Consider the following 18,904-nt stretch of genomic DNA (forward strand, 5'->3'; position numbering starts at 1 on the left):
GAGTTTAACACAAAAATTTTGGAGGCCTTTGTTATAGAAAGAAAGGTTTCTTTTCTGCTGATGGTCAAGTACCCTGTGAGGAATGTTTGTACAAATTATAAATTGAAAATTGTGCAAATAAATTTGTTAAGGAAATTAGTTTCCAAAAAATTGGTCTATGAAAGTAATGTCTGTAACATGGAATTGCCCTCACAATTCTCGGAATCATGAAGGCACATTTCATTTTGAAGAATGGTATTGAATATGGTTGATGTAGAACCAACGTGTTTATTGAGTAAGGTGTAGAAGGAGATGAATATAAAACAAAAGGTTTCAAAACTGAATGCTTATCCAGCTTGTAACACAAGTATGAATGGGTGATTTTTTCTAACAATAGCATAAACTATAACTTTCTATTAAGCTATTGTTTCTTAACTCCACCTGAACAATTAATGAGCTAGAGTGATATTCCCTGAGGAGGAAAGCCTGCATAATCTATGACCAATCAAAGCTCTCCAGAGTACAGTTCACTGCTAACATAACAGATCAATATTTTTTTTGCTACTGTTAGTAAATGTTGCGAGAACAATTGGCATTCTGCATGATGTATTAGTGTGTTGTGTGTGTGTTATCACCTTTGTCCCTGAAATCATATGGAGGGTCGCATTTGGTCAGCCTTTATGAATCATGGTGGTTTTTGTTGTTGTTTTTTTTTAAATTCTAGTTGACTTTTGAAAATTATAAATGCATAAAGGGGGTATAAAGTTTCTAAAGAAACTGTGATGCTGCCTCAGTGGGAGAGTATACCAGGATAATTTGGAATTATCAATTAAGTTGATAAGGTTTAAACAGATGACATTTTGAGTGTTAGCCCTTTGTCAGCACAATTGGGCTGACAAATGAATTGTCAGCTTTTAAACTCATCACAGTGGCAAATTTACATTATCAACTCAGTTGATAATATGAAATTACTTTGATATAGTTATATAATGTTGCTGTTAATACCACTTATAACCTTGGGGCACCTGTTATAGTGCCCTTATTTGTGACTGTCATTGTCTTTCAGAACTGATATATAGTAACTGTTGTTCTGCTGTTTCCCTTTTCAGACTTTCTGACTTTATCCCTTATCCAAGGGTTACTTCCTTGAACCGAGGAAACTCTATACAAGGTAAGAGGACTTGCTGCTCCTTTTTTCTCCCATTTTTGAAACTTGCCATTGTTTTGTCAATCTGTAAATAACCCTTTAACTCCCATGAGTGACCAAGACAGAATTTCTCCTTACAATATCCACACAATATCAACCAGATAAGTGATGAGAGTAAAGAAAAATATTAATTTGGGGATAATTAGTTGATTCAATACTAAGAATTGTATGGTTGGAAGTAAGGAGAATTACAAATTTGATGTGGGAGTTAAAGGGTTAATAATTTATTTGCTGGAATTTAATTGTGTCCTAGCTGTTTCCATATGTTTAAAATTAATCTGCATGCTCTCATTTCACTCATATCTATGAGAGTATTAATTATTTTGCCTGGTAATGTCATGTCAAGAACTAAGCATTATATTAATTACCTATTTGATTATATTGTGATTAATGGTTGTGATTATATGTTTGGCTACAAACAAGTGGAAATACTCTCAGAAAATGTTGCTTTACCAGTTTTAAAATTTATTTTACCTGTCATGTTTAAGTCAAGTACCCTGTGAGGAATGTTTGTACATGTACAAATTTTAAATTGAAAACTGTGCAAAATAAGTTTGTTAAAGAAATTAGTTTCCAAAAAATTGGTCTTTGAATGTAATGTCTGTAACATGGAATTGTACTCATGATTCTCAGAATAAGCAGACATGCAAGAAACTTCTGTTCGATAACGTGATAATGTATAACTTTTGATTAATACTTTAATATTGGAGTTATCAAACCGCAAATTATCTTCAGCAATAAAAGAAAAAAAACTTGGCAACTGTATGAATTTTGTGCATACATCAATGTTTATGTTTGGGAACTATACAGCATTAAAATTCATTTCTCACACCCAGTTATCTACCAGTATTTACACTTACCCATCACAATAATGAGTGCTATTGAGTTCAAAAGGAAAAGATATGGTTGAATGAAAGAAATATCTAATAACATTTCATTTTTCTTTAATTGTTGTTATTTAGGTGTGTTATCCTTTGTTAGCTTGTTAGCTTTTTAAAACCAAAACAAAGACCAAGCGGGCTAACTTGACCAAAACAAAACATAGTGTGTCCTTCATAGTTTACAAGTAATATATGCACATATTGGACATGCTAAGCATGTTGTGTTGGAATGTTGTGTTGGCATGTTGTGTTGGCATGTTGTGTGAGAGTTATCACCTTTGGTCAGCCCTTGTGGATCATGGTGGTTTTTGTTGTTGTTGTTGTTTTTTAATTCTGGTTGACTTTTGATTATTAAATGAGTAAAGGGGGGTAAGTTTCTAAAGAAAATGTAGTGCTGCCTGAGTGGATGAGTATACCAAGATTAACTGGGCTAACAGGGTTTTAAAAAGGTGACGTTTGAAGTGTTCACCCTTCATCAGAGTGACTGGGCTAACAAATGAATTGTCACCTTTTAAACTTGTCACAGTGGCAAATTTACATTATGAACTCAGTTGATAACACAAAATTATATTGATAATTATGTGATGTTGCCATTAATACCACTTATAACCTAGGGGCACCTGTCAGTGCCCTTATTTGTGACTGCCATTTTCTTTCATAACTTATATATATAGTAACTGTTGTTCTACGGCTTCCCTTTTCAGACTTTCTGAAGTTATCTCTGATTCAAGGGTTATTTCCTCAAACCCAGAAACTCTGTACAAGGTAGGAGGACTTGCTGCTCTTTTTTTCTCCCATTTTTAAAACTTGCCTTCATTTTGTCAATCTGTAAATAACCCTTTCTCTTTACAATATCAACACAATATCAACCAGATAAGTGATGGGAATAATGAAATCTATAAATTTGGGGATGATTAGTTGATCCAATACTAAATTCTCTGAAGTAACATTATAAGGATTGTGTGGTTGGGAGTCTTAGGAGAATCACAAATTTGGTGTGGGAGTTAAAAGATTAATAATTTATTTGCTGGGAATAATTGTGTCCTGTTTGCATTTGTTTAAAATTCTGCATGCTCTTATTTCACTCATATCTATGAGAGTATTTATTATTTTGCCTGGTATTTATAATGTTATATCAAGAACTATGCAAGCATGATATTATACCTATTTAATTATGTTGTGATTATATTTGGCTACAAACTTGTGGAAATACCAGAAATAGTTATATTAATATAATAATGGTAATGGCATTGGTACAATTTTGGGTCTGTTCATGGAACTGCAGGTGTTGTATGATGATCAAACAGTAAAATGTGCACTGATTTTACTGGTTTTGATCAATCTACCAAAATGAAGTTATTGTGATGCTCATTACATAGATGATCTACTTTTGAGAGTGGAGGTGTGTGATATTCTTTGGAAGCTCTGCAGTTATTTAAGTGTTTGTCTGCTTGCTGTCATCATTGTAGGGCTGCAGTGGCTAAGAGAAGTTTCATGTAAGTGTATATATTGACCATTCTTGCATGCGAGTCCAGGTGATACTGCATGTATGGAGCTTCTCAGTTTTATCAATTGAAGTAGTTGTCTCAGGGCAGCTAGCAGCGAGTTTTTTCTCTCAGGTATAACTGACTTGTGGGCTGTGTTCCGCAGATTTGTATGGTGTTTAGTGTTTTGGTGAAGTGTTAGGGAAACCTGATGTTATGCTGAGAGATTTTTCACTTGTGGTTGATCTGATAACACTTGTAAGCATTATGTTAAAGGAGATTGCGCACTGGTTTTTATCAATTATGCAATTGTTGGTCACCCACTTATAGGGCAGTACATGACGTATTTAAAATCCCCAAGTACGTGTGTTGCATGGTGCTTGTGGATGATGATCATTCTAGTTTATCACCCACTACATTGTTGTTTCAACATTGTTATCAATAGTTTGTCCATGTGGGAGTGGTGATGGATGATGCCTCAGCAATGTTGCTATAACAACTGTTATTTTGAAATTTCTATGGTCATTCTAGGGGTGGCCAATTGAAGGATGCGTATACTCAGTCTGATCATGCAATTGTATTGATTTATATCTTTCTTTGTAAAAGGATCTTGGAAAACATATGCCCAAGATTGTCTGGTTGATTATTTAAGGTGCTAGGTGATGAGAGATTTGAACTTCCAAGCACTGCAACCCCAGGTGCTAGCTGTGTTTAGATGTTTGTTTTGCTGTAAACAATTATGGGTCAGGGGCAGCTAGAAAATATGGCTATGGCACTGGTGACAAATGGATAGTAATGCTGCACTTATCTTTATAATAGTGGCCAGAGCTTCTTTTTACTGTCGGACTTTGTAATTGTTTGAAAGTGGTGGTGTATACCAAGACTGCAGTTTATTTTGATGTCTGGGCTTTGTTCGTGTAAGGATTAATGCACTGGAACACCAATTGGAGAGGTAAAAATAAGTGTCACTCGTGCCGAATTAATCCTTTGGGTGGATAATTTACAACTGAAGGTTGTTGGTGAGAAAATTTACTAATTCAGTTTGAGTTCTCCTCTCTTACCCAGGAATATGGAAAAGGTGTAGTCACAGAGTCGGTTATTTGGGTTGACAGAATAATAAATGTCAGTGGTTGACAACCTGCCAGCAGTTTGTGGTAGGGGCGCTAGATATGAACCTAGTAATTAATGGCCTTGCTCACCATAGATCTATAGTTGCTGGTCCTGGCTTAGCGGAGGGTGGAATTGGCTGAAGGTCTAAAATTCAACTTCTCATGGGGATTCTGATTTTCTTCTTTGTCGCATGTACATGACAGGGCATAAAAATATTTTTCTTCTGGTAAATTAATGTTTACCAAAACCACTGGAAAACCTCTTAGCAGAATTAAGCTCCATTGTTAAAAATTATATTCCTACTGGTCTCATGAGAGTGCATGGCGATTGGATGATGCTTGTGCTGGTCTGTTGCATGCTTGTGATCACATTTAGCTGCTTTTTTCATTGCAGTTTCAGTTGCAGATGGAGGTTGCATCCCCTTTCTTTTGATACTGCATGTAGAACAAGGTTGTTTGTTGGGTTTCTTTGCCCTTATTGTAGTGGTAACTGCAACAGGTGGATTTTGTTGTTAGACATTTTTGCCAGTGGACACATTTTTTTTATGAAGGTGATAATATTACTGAGACTTTTAAGTCTGTTGACTTAAAGGTTATTATTTCACAGTTCAATGGCTGCTATTTAGTGATTGTTGTAAACACGGTGACCTGAAGTAATATAATTTCCGTATTTGTTGTGTTGATATTTCCTGGTCTAGTCACGGAGTTGGTCTATTAACTGGCTTGGTAACAGACTGATTCCCATATTGACGACAATTTTCCTAGCACAGTGTAGTTTGTTTGTGATTAAATATGTAGTTTGCTTATGATTATGTAGTTTTTGTCCTTGTTGGGATGGTGATGGATGATGCTTTTGCAATTGTGCTTCAAGTGACCAAGTTGTAGCAGTGATCTTTGTAGTGTGGTAAATGGAGGTTTTGCAGTCTTGCTTTGATGTTTCACTGTAGTTTATATATTTGTGTCTGCGTGTGGATCGTTTTGGAGCTATGGAGGTTTTAAGGTTTAGGTATAATGGCTACGCTGGCAATGATTGCTTTTATTATTAGATACTTCTTAGGCGAAATAAGGTATTTTATTAGTTATCTCCTAAATTTTAAGATTAAGTTTCTCTTTCTAGATTAGTTTTTTATTTTAGCAGTATAGTATATATCATTTAATTATTTTAGTGATTTGTAGGTCCACATCAGCCTTCGTGGCTGCCGATTTGTAACCTGCACTACCAAACAAAATAATGATGATGATGATGATTAAGAATCAAACGTCAACCAGCTAAAACTGACCGGGTTTAAGGCCCTAGAGAGGAAACAAAAACTTATTTCCCCTTAACCTTTCAAATCGCTTTTCATTTCTGCTGTTTATGTCTCTGGTTGTTACTTTGTAAACTGAAAAACAAAACTCTTTGTTAATCTAAAAACTTGGTTGATATGAAAAATCTCAGATTAAATCTCTTATTAGGTTCTTTCGTTGGTGTTCCTTGCTCAAAAGGATTTAGAAAATGGCATCACGATTTGAAACCATTCTCGGTCTCAATTGGCTATCGGGAGTTTTTTTTTTTCGAATGGGTTTGATTAACATTACTTAATGTCAATTCTCTGTTTGACAGGTCATCCTGAATTATGGCTACGGCTATTTCACCATTTGCGTCTACGAAAGAAACTACCAACTATGCAAGGCTATGCCGCCTCCTGGTGGATGTTGGATCTCAGGTGCTTCGGTCCACTTTTGACAAAATACATCCACCAGTGACTCTACATACAGTTTTGGGAAGTACCTCGGTGCATTACGCCACATTGCACTCACTGTACAGAGGGAGGAAGAAAGTGCTGAATCCCACGCAATGGGGAAAGTTGTACCCCACTCACGCACCCGTGTCTTCTGCAGCCTTCGATATCACACTTCTAACGGTGCTTCTTAGAAATATCTGTGGTTTGGGCTCTCCTGCCAATGGATGGGATCGTCTTCCCCTAGCTGCAAACATAGGCATCGCAGATGACATCGCCAGAGTTAAATATTACAGGAACACTGTATACGGCCATGCTTCTCAAGCTTCTGTGGATGACAGAAGTTTCAGTGCTTACTGGCAGGAGATACGAGAAGCTTTGGTGAGACTGGGAGGAGCTCATTTTAGAGCTGAAATCGATAATCTTGAGCACGACTGCATGGATCCAGTTATCGAGAAGCATTATCGTGAACTGATGAAACAATGGAAGAAAGACGACGACAGCATCAAAGACAAACTTGAAGAAATTGAAGGTACGAAAAACGTTGTCCAATGCCAATGTGAATGAATCAGAAGGCTACAAAAGTAGATATTCTAGTCAACACGGCGGTGTAGGCTTGCTCATTATGTTTTCATTTTGGTCGGAACTACTCTCATATTTGGAAGGTTACTGGCGTTATCTGTGGAAAATGATGAAATTACCCAAATGTTGACATTTGGCTACTCGTGTACAACTTCTGGAGTGCATTTTTGTGATTTCTGGGCTTCTTATTAAGTTTTCTCTATTCTTAATAGACTAGATATTGATATACGAATCATTGTTTTACCTGCACCTAAACGTGAGGCTGTGATATAAATATGCTCATGAAACTGCGCATACCTTTCGAAATTTTCAGGTTCGCTGGAAAACATGAGAAGCATTATGGAGAAAAACTTCAGAGACACAACTGACAAGATAGAGATTGAAATGAAGGAGGTGAAAGAAAAACTTAGTTGTCTGACGGCCTCAGTTGAAAATTGCACACAAGAAGGTTAGTTGGTAGAAAGAGATATCACAGAAAAAAGTTATTAAGAGCGACACAGCTCTTGTGCATGACGACAGTAATAGCTGGATGTCGGCCAACATGGCATATTTTAGTACTTTAGTGATCTAAGAGCATACCCTGGCCACCACTCACAATGGCCATACATGAAGATACTATGTAATGTGTGGGATGCTACGGAAAGTGAGATATTCTTCCCTGGCTTTCTCTCGGATTTGATGGTGTTTTGGCAGCACTCATACATATGTATGATCGTGGGCGAGATAGGTTATCGTCTTTTTTTTCGTATTACCTTTCTCATTATGGTCCTAACTTCTTAATAGGGTTAGATGTGACCCGCATACTTCTTAAAAAATAACAAAATCCGTCCTCCCGTCATATTGTGGAGTATTCAATTCTACATGGGAAAATATCCGTATAAGCCGTATCAAGAAAAGTGGCTCAACATTGTTAAGATCCTAAATGGCCATGTTTTAACAATGGCGCAACAGCTTCGGAACACATTAGGGATTTGTCGAAGTTTCCGATTAGCATACGAGCGAGAAATTTAAACGCCCGGAAAGACTGGAGGAAAAACAATTTCTCCCTAGAGAGGGTGATACTGGTAGGATTCGTTCGGTGCAAATAACGATGATGCGGGGGACGGGTAGGGGCAACGATTGCATAAAGGTGAACAATATTAAAGCATAGACAACTATGATATCGCCACTGTTTGCTTTTATCTTGCTTTAAACTGGCCAAAGATAAATCTAACTATTTATCCAGAGACGCACTATGCTAGGCACTGACGATGAGAGCATGCATTCAGCCAAGGAAGCGAGGCGTTCGCCATGCAGTCAAACTACGAGCTGTCCCTCTCTACTCTTTCCGGTCATGATTTTCCAAGCAGACAGCGAAAAGAACTTTGAGAGGAGAGAATAGCAGCGAGAAAGTTGGAGGGGGAAACATTCACTTTCTCGCTCGACGAACTATCGAATCACGACTTCGCTGCTCTCAGATTTATTTTCCATAGTATGAGAACAGTTTAAATCTCGCGCGCGCTAAGCAAGTCAGACTTGATTCTTTGTGTGCATAATAAGTAATAGTAATAGGACCGAGTGGAGTCCAATTTAGTCTGTAACTATACGAGTAATAACAAAATCGGACGACCGCGCAGCGGAAGTCCGATTTGTTTATCGCGAGTATGATAGGCAAACTGTCCGATAAAAAATTTTGCGATTTGGCTAAAAAAGTACGCAGAGAGAGGTTGAAAATACATCAACAACGTCAAAAGTACGCGAATCTTTGAAAATCGCAAAAAGTTTAATTTTGAAACTCCCGCGAAAATAGGAAACCATTAGGTACGAGCAGTCATTCGTGCGACAAGAACACTGGAGAGCGGAACTGCGTGAAAATCTTGAGGTGGCCACTTTCCGACCACCATTGGTTTTTAATTTTTTCGCTCGACGGACGATTGAATTGCGAATCCGCAGCTCTCAGGTTATTTATCTACCAAAGAAAAGAAGCATTCAAATATCGCGCGTGCTAAAAAAATCTTAGTGTGCGTCTTGAGTAAAATGAGTTAGAATAGGATGCATGTGGTTATTTTAAATTTCCTGAGGAAAAGACTGTGGGCAAAACCTCTCACTTCATCGCAGGCGAGGCTCCGGTTTTCTGCAGCATTTTAGACGAAACCTCGTGAAAGAAAGGCGTTGTTTGGTTTTCATTTATTAGTTCGTAGTCTCGCTCTATCCCGAAAAAGCCTTGCTCAGAGTACGGCTCCGATATGAATATCTATCTCTTGAGTAATTTAATTTACGATAGAGTTTCGCTGCCAGACACCGCTCAAGCCGAGCAAACAGAGTAGGTTCAACTGAATTCATGATCTAAATGGCTTTTAATCAGTAAGCTTGAATCATACACTAAAACCTTTTTGCATCGTCCAAGTAATGTCTTTGGCAACGATATCGTACTCATTCGCATATTTAAATTCAGTGCCGAATACCAGAGAGGGACCACAATTTTCAACGCTGCATTCATTAGATTTCTTACTTCTTTTGCTACTGCTAGGTGTTTTTGATCCAACTGAGCTTATCAATGGAATTCGCCAGCTGTACAAGACTCGCGAGGGATGGCTCTCACCATTTCCATGGTGTGAAGAGTTTCAGTTTTTTCTTGGCAATATTTTTACAAGGCTCAAAGTGGTCAGAAGAAAGAAAACGAGAGGAGAAATCACTGACGTATTTGTTGACATGTCGTCAATACTAGACCCGTATGAAGAGTGTTCAGCGCCGAGAACAGTGTTGATTGAAGGAGAACCTGGTATGGGAAAAACCACCTATTGTAAAAAGTACGCTTACGACTGGGCCACAAAACAGCAAGAACCTCAGGGCTGCGGCTCAACAGCATTTAAAGTGGTATTGTTTCTGAAATGTCGAGATATCCATTCTGACGTTTGGGAAGCTATTGATGATCAGCTTCTGCCCCGAGACATCGATGAAGAAGTCAAACAACAATTCTTTCAGTTTATTCGTGAAAATCAGTCCAGCATTTTATTGATATTGGATGGATTGGATGAGTTACCGTCCAGTAAATTGTCGATGTTTTCCGAATTAATTGAAGGAAGAGTACTCCCCAGATGCCACATAGCTGCAACAGCAAGACACGAAGCCGGAAAAGAGGTGAGAAAATGTTGTGATGCGCTGCTTCGGATCGAAGCATTCACTGAAAACCATGTGAAAGGATTTGTCACCAAGTACTTTAAAGAAAGGACGGATTTAGCCACCAAGCTCTCGCAACGGATGTCGCGAGATAAAAACCTTAGAGAAATAGCGGCCAATCCTCTAAACACAGTACTTCTTTGCCTTTTATGCGAAGAGTTTGAGGGCACACTCCCCGAAAGCAGAGCTCAACTGTACTTGGATATGGTTGAATTTGTTTTGAGAAGATATAGGAAAAGGAAGGGACTACTAGAAACGATCAAAGACTTGACAAACCATTACAAACCGCAATTGAATCACCTTGGAAAGGTAGCGTTGAATGGTTTACTTGACGATAAGCTGGATTTTAATGAAAGTGAAGTGAGAAACCATGCAAAAGACCTGACTGAATTTGGATTTCTGTTAGTGCAGCCCGGTGGCAGCAAACTGAGACAAACACTGCATTATGCCTTCTTACATAAAAGTTTTCAAGAATTCTTTGCAGCATTCTTCATTTGTTCTCAGATTCAAAGCAAGGAAATGAAACCTGAAGAACTAGTTTCCGATCCAAGGTATTTCTTTGAACTTAAACAAATCCTTTTGTTTTCATGTGGAATTTTGGCCATGAAATGCGATGAACAAGTTGTGGCTCTTGTAAAGAGTTTAACAAATGAAGTCAACAAAAATAAAGGCCGTGGTGCAAAAATTGTATTGGAGGCCATCAACGAATGCAAAAGAGAAAAAAGTGATTTTCACTCGCATTTATCGAAGTCGTTTGGAACTGGTTTGAATCTGACCAATTTGGATTTGTCTGGGAATGGGATTAGTGATGCGGGTGCTACATGTATTGCTGAGGCAATCAAAGTGAACAAGACGCTAACCAATTTGGATTTGTCTTTCAATGGTATTAGTGCTGCGGGTGCTACATCTATTGCTGAGGCAATCAAAGTGAACAAGACGCTAACCAATTTGAATTTGTCTTTCAATGGTATTAGTGCTGCGGGTGCTACATGTATTGGTGAGGCAATCAAAGTGAACAAGACGCTAACCAATTTGAATTTGTCTAAGAATAATTTTAGTGCTGCGGGTGCTACATATATTGCTGAGGCAATGAAAGTGAACAAGACGCTAACCAATTTGAATTTGTCTTTCAATGGTATTAGTGCTGCGGGTGTTACATGTATTGCTGAGGCAATGAAAGTGAACAAGACGCTAACCAATTTGAATTTGTCTGACAATGATATTAGTGCTGCGGGTGCTACATGTATTGGTGAGGCAATCAAAGTGAACAAGACGCTAACCAATTTGGATTTGTGTAACAATAATTTTATTGATGCGGGTGCTACATGTATTGCTGAGGCAATCAAAGTGAACAAGACGCTAACCAATTTGGATTTGTCTTTCAATGGTATTAGTGCTGCGGGTGCTACATGTATTGCTGAGGCAATCAAAGTGAACAAGACTCTAACCAATTTGAATTTGTCTCACAATGATATTAGTGCTGCGGGTGCTACATGTATTGGTGAGGCAATCAAAGTGAACAAGACGCTAACCAATTTGAATTTGTCTAAGAATAATTTTAGTGCTGCGGGTGCTACATGTATTGCTGAGGTAATCAAAGTGAACAAGACGCTAACCAATTTGAATTTGTCTTTCAATGGTATTAGTGCTGCGGGTGCTACATGTATTGGTGAGGCAATCAAAGTGAACAAGACGCTAACCAATTTGGATTTGTCTACGAATAATTTTAGTGATGCGGGTGCTACATGTATTGCTGAGGTAGTCAAAGTGAACAAGACGCTAACCAATTTGAATTTGTCTTTCAATGGTATTAGTGCTGCGGGTGCTACATGTATTGCTGAGGCAATGAAAGTGAACAAGACGCTAACCAATTTGAATTTGTCTTTCAATCGTATTAGTGCTGCGGGTGCTACATGTATTGGTGAGGCAATCAAAGTGAACAAGACGCTAACCTTTTTGAATTTGTTTGGGAATGATTTTAGTGCTGCGGGTGCTACATGTATTGGTGAGGCAATCAAAGTGAACAAGACGCGACCCAATTTTTATTTGGTTTCTGACAGCTTAATCAACTTTGAAGTAGAAGGGCACTGCCTTTAAAGCAGGCAGGTACCCTTGAAAATTGAGGGCCGAAGGCCCGAACCTCTAGGGGGGTCCGGGGGCATGCTCCCCCGGGAAATTTTTAAAAGATAAGTCTCCCAGAAACGCATTTTCCTGCAATCTGGAAAGAAATATTCTTGTAATGATGCATACGTAATCTATTATAATAAAAAAGAATGGTAGTCTGGGAGAATTTGTTCATTTCACTGTTGTTTCCGGAGCCTCTTTTTATCCTACAGTTACAAGTTAAAGGCTCATTTTCAACCTTGATGCAACGCGCGCCGCGACCCAATTTCCTGTAACACGGAATTCCCAGATCACCTAAAACCTTCTAAAATCGTCTTTCTCAAGAGCCACCTGAACACATAGTCAACAGTTTTACGGTAAATACATTCGCCGTTTGTCATTTCACAGTTCCCTTACAGTATTTTGAATTTTGTCTTGAAGAATCCGAAGAAAATTTTTTTTAAGTGTTACGCTTGGATCTCTTCGCACTCTATGAAGAGTCGGAAATAAGGACAATATTCAAATTTTTTCACTTTCTAGAAGCGCTTGAGGATTCTAAATGAAGACAAAATACTTCCAATAGAAACTGGTATTTTTCAAAGAGAAATATGGAAAAATGGCAGACTGCCGGACGTTTGAAGACCGTGTCCGGTAGTGTCTGGTGAAAATTTCGCACTCTGTGTACAAGGTCAGCGAAATGGAGAACGTTGGCATTTTTTCACTTTTTAGAAGCGCTTGAGGATTGTAAATGAAGGTAGAATATTTTCCAATGAAAAATTAGTATATATCAAAGAGAAATATGGAGTTGTTTGAGGACCGTGTCCAGCCGTGTCATTGAAATTTTAAGTGTCAAGCGCTTGGATGGCTTCGTACTCTGTGCAAAATGCAGATTACGGACCGCAGACCGGGTACAAAATGCAAACTGAGAATTTGTACTGTTTTTTCGTCTGATACGTGATAACATGGCATCTTACAACTTACCGAGCGTCACGCAAGCGCTTTTCCGCGATCATCTTTCACGATTATTTGTACTATTGTGGAATATTCCTTGCCTCTCTCTTAATCACAGTCGTTTTTAATTTTTTTCAAGCCTCATTTAGTATTCTCATTTTGTGCGCGAGTTGGTTGGCGTGATGTCTGTACAGAATTTACCAACTTACTTAAAGTAGATGTAGGTGTAAATGGATGCCACTATTAAATATTTAACCTGCGCAATATTCGAGAAATTCATCTTTTTAACCGATATGTGTTCATTTTGCTGACAAAAATGCGAACCAAGACCAAAACTTTTCTTTCGACTTGATATATTTTCAACGTTCAGAAGTGTACACACACTGATATCCCCTTAGTGTCTTATATTGTCATTGGTTTTCATGAGAAACCGGAGATTATTTATAGGGAAAAGCGAAGCGTTGCCCTCGTGACTGGCCATTTGTTAACTTTTTTGGTGGTTTTATCTCTCGTCGGTTTGGTGACTACGCAAATATTAATATGTGAAAATCAGATTATATGAAGATTTGAAATTCTATTAGGAACGATTGTGGCCGCTTTGTTAAAAATCAAATGCAATGGCCGCTTTGTTTAAAACAAAAGATATCTAGAAACGGGCAAGGAATATTTAATAGATAATTACTGCGGCAGTCAGCGTTATGAGATATATTGCAGCCAACTGAGGGCGTAGTCTGCCTAATGACGTCTGCCCATCCCACCTCCAGCCCGCACAAACATTTTTACAATCCCCATCACTACGAATGCACAAGTTTTCTTATCACACAACTGCCCAAAAATAAAAGAAAATTTATTCCAAAAGTCTTGAAAGTTCACATAAACCGAATTCATCTGCACCTATATTCAGCAAGTCCAAGAAATCAATTCAAACCTAAGCCATAGCATTAATAAGCTGGCTCCAAGAGCCCTTTGATTTTCATTACTTCAAAGTTTCGAGCGTCTCTCTTTCATTAAAAACCAAGACAAAAAAACATTCATAGGCATTGGTTTTTTATTTCTGTTGCGAGCTGCAGAGCCATTCAATAAAATTTGATCACTGAAAGCTTCCTGAACGGGAGGTTTGTGGGGTGGGGGGGGGGGGGGAATTGACAATAGGGGGGAGGTGGGGACACAATAGGGGCGAGGTAAACAAAGTTGTTGTGGATAACTCTAAAATGGTAATGTGTGCCGGCGGATGCCTACTTCCGCAAAGGTCAAGTATTTAATGACGAGTCAGAAGAGCCCCAGATATGAAGGCATGATTGTCGATTTCCTACCTGTTTCAAGACCTTGGCGAAATTAGCTGGCTGCAGGAAGATCAGGATTGGCACCAATTATAAATTCTTTCATCGAAAGATTGGTGGATAGAACTTGGTCCAACAGACTGTAAACAACTTTTATAAAAATTTCTCACAAAGGAGCTCTCTTAAATATAGAGCTAATAAAGTGTTTTCACTTATCATGTTTATTCGATTAAACGCCGCGGCATTTATTAAAATTTACGTGATTCAAGTGCGATGTTTATTCGAGGGCGGCGTTTATTTAAAATTCAATTTACTTTTTGCAAACAATAGTATGATAACTGACCATTTTAATTGTAAAAAACAAAAACACGTTATAGTGCTTGTCCTCAATTTCACAATCTGCGTGTTAATACTACTGCAATACTTAATGTGAAATAAAGTGAACATAGTTCACCCAATTTCAATGTCTCTGTCCTCTTCATGATCCGAATCCAAAAGATATAATGACGGATGTGCTCTCTCAAAATCATAACCGGTACATTCAAGGGGATTTGTGCCTTGCTTACTCAGAACTTGCAGCTGCGATAGAAGCAATACTCGTGCACTGCCACAAGGCTGTCGTTCCTTGGGGCAGTGAATCATGTCGTCCACGGGAAGGTTCAACATGCAGCTCGAGAGAGTTTTTTTTATTACCTCTGTGGGTAGCTCTGCTCAAGAATCAAGAATTCACTCCAAAATGGTACTCTACGGGGATAATTTCAAATTTCAGCAGCTGTTTCTTCGTGAATTCCCACAGTACCCAGCCAATCATTCCTTTTTAGTGCAAGTGGCCTTGAACGGCTTGTTCCAAGAAACGTCCGGTGCCTGGATATACTTGGTGGACCCTTCTGGCACTATTACTTGATCGATTTTTTTTTATACTATCTTCAGTTTTGCAGTCGAAGAAGATCCAGGCTAATAGTAATCAACCACCAACCTGTATTTCATTGCCCTAGGGCCTGTTTACATGAATGTGGGGGACCCCAGGTAGGTGAGGTGACCCGTGGGCTCAAAATAGCCAGCGTTTACATATAATCTTACAACCCCGGGATGCCAGGATGAAGTTTCTCGAGGTTGTTATCACACTTACAATTAAGGAGTTTAAGATGTCACTAGGACGTGTCGTAAAAACGTTGCAGAAAAAACGTAATTAATTTTCCTCTAAGATTTTGGCCAATAGCTCGATGCGTTAACCGTTTCTGACAGTACAAAGTCTTCACTTTGGCATAACGTGTGAATGTAGTGTTGAGTTAAAAGTAAAAACGTGACTAAATCGCTGTCGAGGTTTTATTGCTAAGTGGATGTAAAAATTGATGTTTTAACGTTTTAGCTCTGCATGGGCAGACGAAGAAATGCACAAAGTCTTGACACACTCCTGTTTCGCTGTTGTTTTCCTTATTTGATCCTTTTGTAACATGAACGGCGCCCCGCGTGGGCGGGTTAACCGACCTTGAGATGTTTACATGGCAATGTTGCCCCCTTGCTGACAGGGTTACCCTACCCCGCAGACTGGGCAACCCGCCTAGACGGGTCGCCCCACCTATCATGTAAACGTGATCAAGATGAAGTAATAGATTATATGGACAGGCGGGTTACCCAGTTAGGCGGGTTACCCAGTTAGGCGGGTTACTTCACCTACCTGGGGCTCCCCATCTCCTTGAAAACAGGCCCTCAGTAGTCATCGGTCTGCTTTTTTGAGTCTTTTATTCGAATAAGAGTCGCGTAATGATTTGGCATTTATTCGGAGGCGGCATTTATCAATATTTTCGCTTTAAAATACGGCAGTTACTCGAGGGTGTTTCATCGAATATAACGTAAACCGACATCTCCGAGCTCATATAATGCTCATAAAAAATTGATCGATTCTAAAATAGAACAGGACAGTTGTAAATGCATTTTGACCCTCTCGATGAGCAGTTTGATGTACAGTTAAACATGATTTATTTCTGTGTGATTTGTTGAGGACCGACATCTTTCAGTGTACCAATCTCAATCAGCAAAATAGACCAGTTTGTACGCACGTATACACTGTAGTACATGAAGAAGCCTAGAACTTAAGAGAAGTCAGTAATTTTCCAGAATCCGGCGACACAAGCAAAAATTCAACTTTTTTTTATTTGCTCCAAAAGACCCTTTTGGTGAATTGTTTTCAAAAATAATATTCAAAAGTTCCAGCGAGTTTTTATTTTGGCAAAAAATACGAAAGTTAGAAATCGGCCAAAACGTAACTAATTTGCATAATTTATATCGGCCTTTCAGTGCATTTTCACAACGCTCGTACAAGACAACAAAAAATTATCTTGGATTCATTTTTTTCATCCCTTGGAATAGCTCTCCAACTATATTTCCTCTCCAACTAAACTTTCTTTCGTTTGTAACCACCCGCGTAAAGTACATTATATTTTGTATTCCGTTTGTACGCTGAATTTTGCCATATTTCAGACGACCATAACATCGGGGATATACGAATGTACATAAAATAAAAGAGCTCTTTTCAACGAGCAACTTTTCGTGTTTATTATGTAAAAACATTATTTTTGGCCCGTGAAAAGCGAGCGCGCCAGACCAAAATATACAGCGTGCATTTTCACGGAGTTCGGCTATTTTCTTTGCTGTATTCCTATTGCTAATCACACGCTATTGGGACAAAACTCGAAGTGTTTGGTCTCTACTTCTGTTTTGATTCATTTAAATCTATCAATTTTAACTTAAAAATTACCCTACCTTTATTGTTAAGAGAACAAACCACCGTTTTAGGTAAAGTTTTTGAGTTTATTTTTCTCGAGTGCTAAATAAACAAGCTGTTTATAAAGATACCAACTCTGTCGACGTGTTTTTGGCTGAAATTGGCCTGACGCTTATATTGTTCTTTAATTTATAATCTATTCCACTGGCATAACTTTAGAGCAAATTACAGGTAACCATAAATGTTGTTGTTAATACGTGAGTGTGAGCTAAATAAAATCTTCGCACACATAAAATATTCGAAACATGTAGCTGTCGCAAGAAAATACTCGCTTGTGCATGAACCTCGTGTATACATTCGGTGTTTTGCTCGGTTGCTTTTATAGATTTCTACCAATGTCACCGTAATGAAAATAGCATGTTTGTGTAGTCCAGCTGTTTAGATACATTTTCAAATTAACTCTAGGTTGGAATTCTATTTGAAAAGATTGTCGAGGAAATCTGAGAAATAATGCAACATATTCCATCTCAGACACTAATTCATGGATTACCTTAGTAGACCACTTTCTTACCTTGCTGAGAAATTATTCCCATGCAACATATAGAGAAATGCACTTACGTATATGTAGTCCATGTTTTTGAAATAGATTATACCTACAGATCTCAGATTCCCCAGCGAAAGGTATCCTGAATCCGTTTCCACAACGCAAATACAGTTGGTTGGTGAGGTAACCCGCCTAGGTGGGGTAGGTCACCTGTCCATATAATTTCTTACTTTATTTTGGTCACGTTTACAAGATAGGTGGTGTGACCCGCCTAGGCGGGTTGCCTGGCCTGCCAGGTAGCATAACCCTCTCAGCCGGGGTGGCAATTTGCCATGTAAACGTGTCAAGGTGGGGTAACCCGCCTGGCCGGGGTCGCGTTCATGGCGATCAGGCCATGAACCTCCATGTAAGCAGGCCTTTAGCATGCTTATTGCGTGACAAATGAAATTTGATGCATCAGTCGAAAACAGGTGGACTACACAAACACGCTATTTTAGGGCCTGTTTAAATGGAGGTGGGAGACCCCAGGTAGGTGAGGTAACCTGCTTAGCCGTGGTCAAAAAATAATTTTTAAAAAAAATTGAATTTTAGAATAGTTTGGGAAACGAAATATGGTCGATTTACAACGCCAAATATTCCGAAATGTGAACATTTTACAGTCTTTGTGTATTCGTTGCGGTTTCTTGTGATTTCTACCATGAGACGGCCAGGAAATGTACAAAGTTTTAAAACATAAGTGTTTCGCTTTAGAGCCTTTTTTTCATGAAAGCGACTCCGGCTAGGCGGGTTACCCCACCTTGAGACGTTTACATGGCAAATTGTCACCTGGAGGACCCCAGGTAGGTGAGGTAACCCGCCTGTCCATATAATTTCTTACTTTATCTTGATCACGTTTACATAATAAGTGGGGTGACCCGCCCAGGCGGGTTACCCGGTCTGCCAGGTAGGGTAACCCTGTCAGCCGGGGTGACAATTTGCCATGTAAACGTGTCAAGGTGGGGTAATCCGCCTGGCCGGTGTCGCGTTCGTGGCAAAAAGTTCAAAAGCGAAACACGTATGTTTTAAAACTTTGTACATTCCTTAACTGTCTCATTATCACAACAACATTTATAGTTCTAAAGTTATGCCAGTGGGATCGATTATAAATTAAAGAACAATATAAGCAACAGGTCAATTTCA

General features: G+C 38.8%; 1 protein-coding gene across 1 annotated transcript in view; it reads left to right on the top strand.

Moving 5' to 3' along the window:
- Positions 1-3,223: 3,223 nt before the first annotated feature.
- Positions 3,224-18,904, top strand: part of LOC149043691 (uncharacterized) — a 90,013-nt gene continuing 74,332 nt past the window's right edge. Inside the window, exons 1-3 of the mRNA XM_089210678.1 lie at positions 3,224-6,913; positions 7,277-7,411; positions 9,473-12,271. Coding sequence (XP_089066804.1) covers positions 6,277-6,913; positions 7,277-7,411; positions 9,473-12,219 — 3,519 coding nt within the window. The 5' untranslated portion in view covers positions 3,224-6,276 and the 3' untranslated portion in view covers positions 12,220-12,271. The remainder of the gene's footprint in view (positions 6,914-7,276; positions 7,412-9,472; positions 12,272-18,904) is intronic.

This window comes from Pocillopora damicornis, chromosome 6, assembly GCF_964200805.1.
Source record: "Pocillopora damicornis chromosome 6, jaPocDami1.2, whole genome shotgun sequence".
Lineage (NCBI taxonomy): Eukaryota > Metazoa > Cnidaria > Anthozoa > Scleractinia > Pocilloporidae > Pocillopora > Pocillopora damicornis.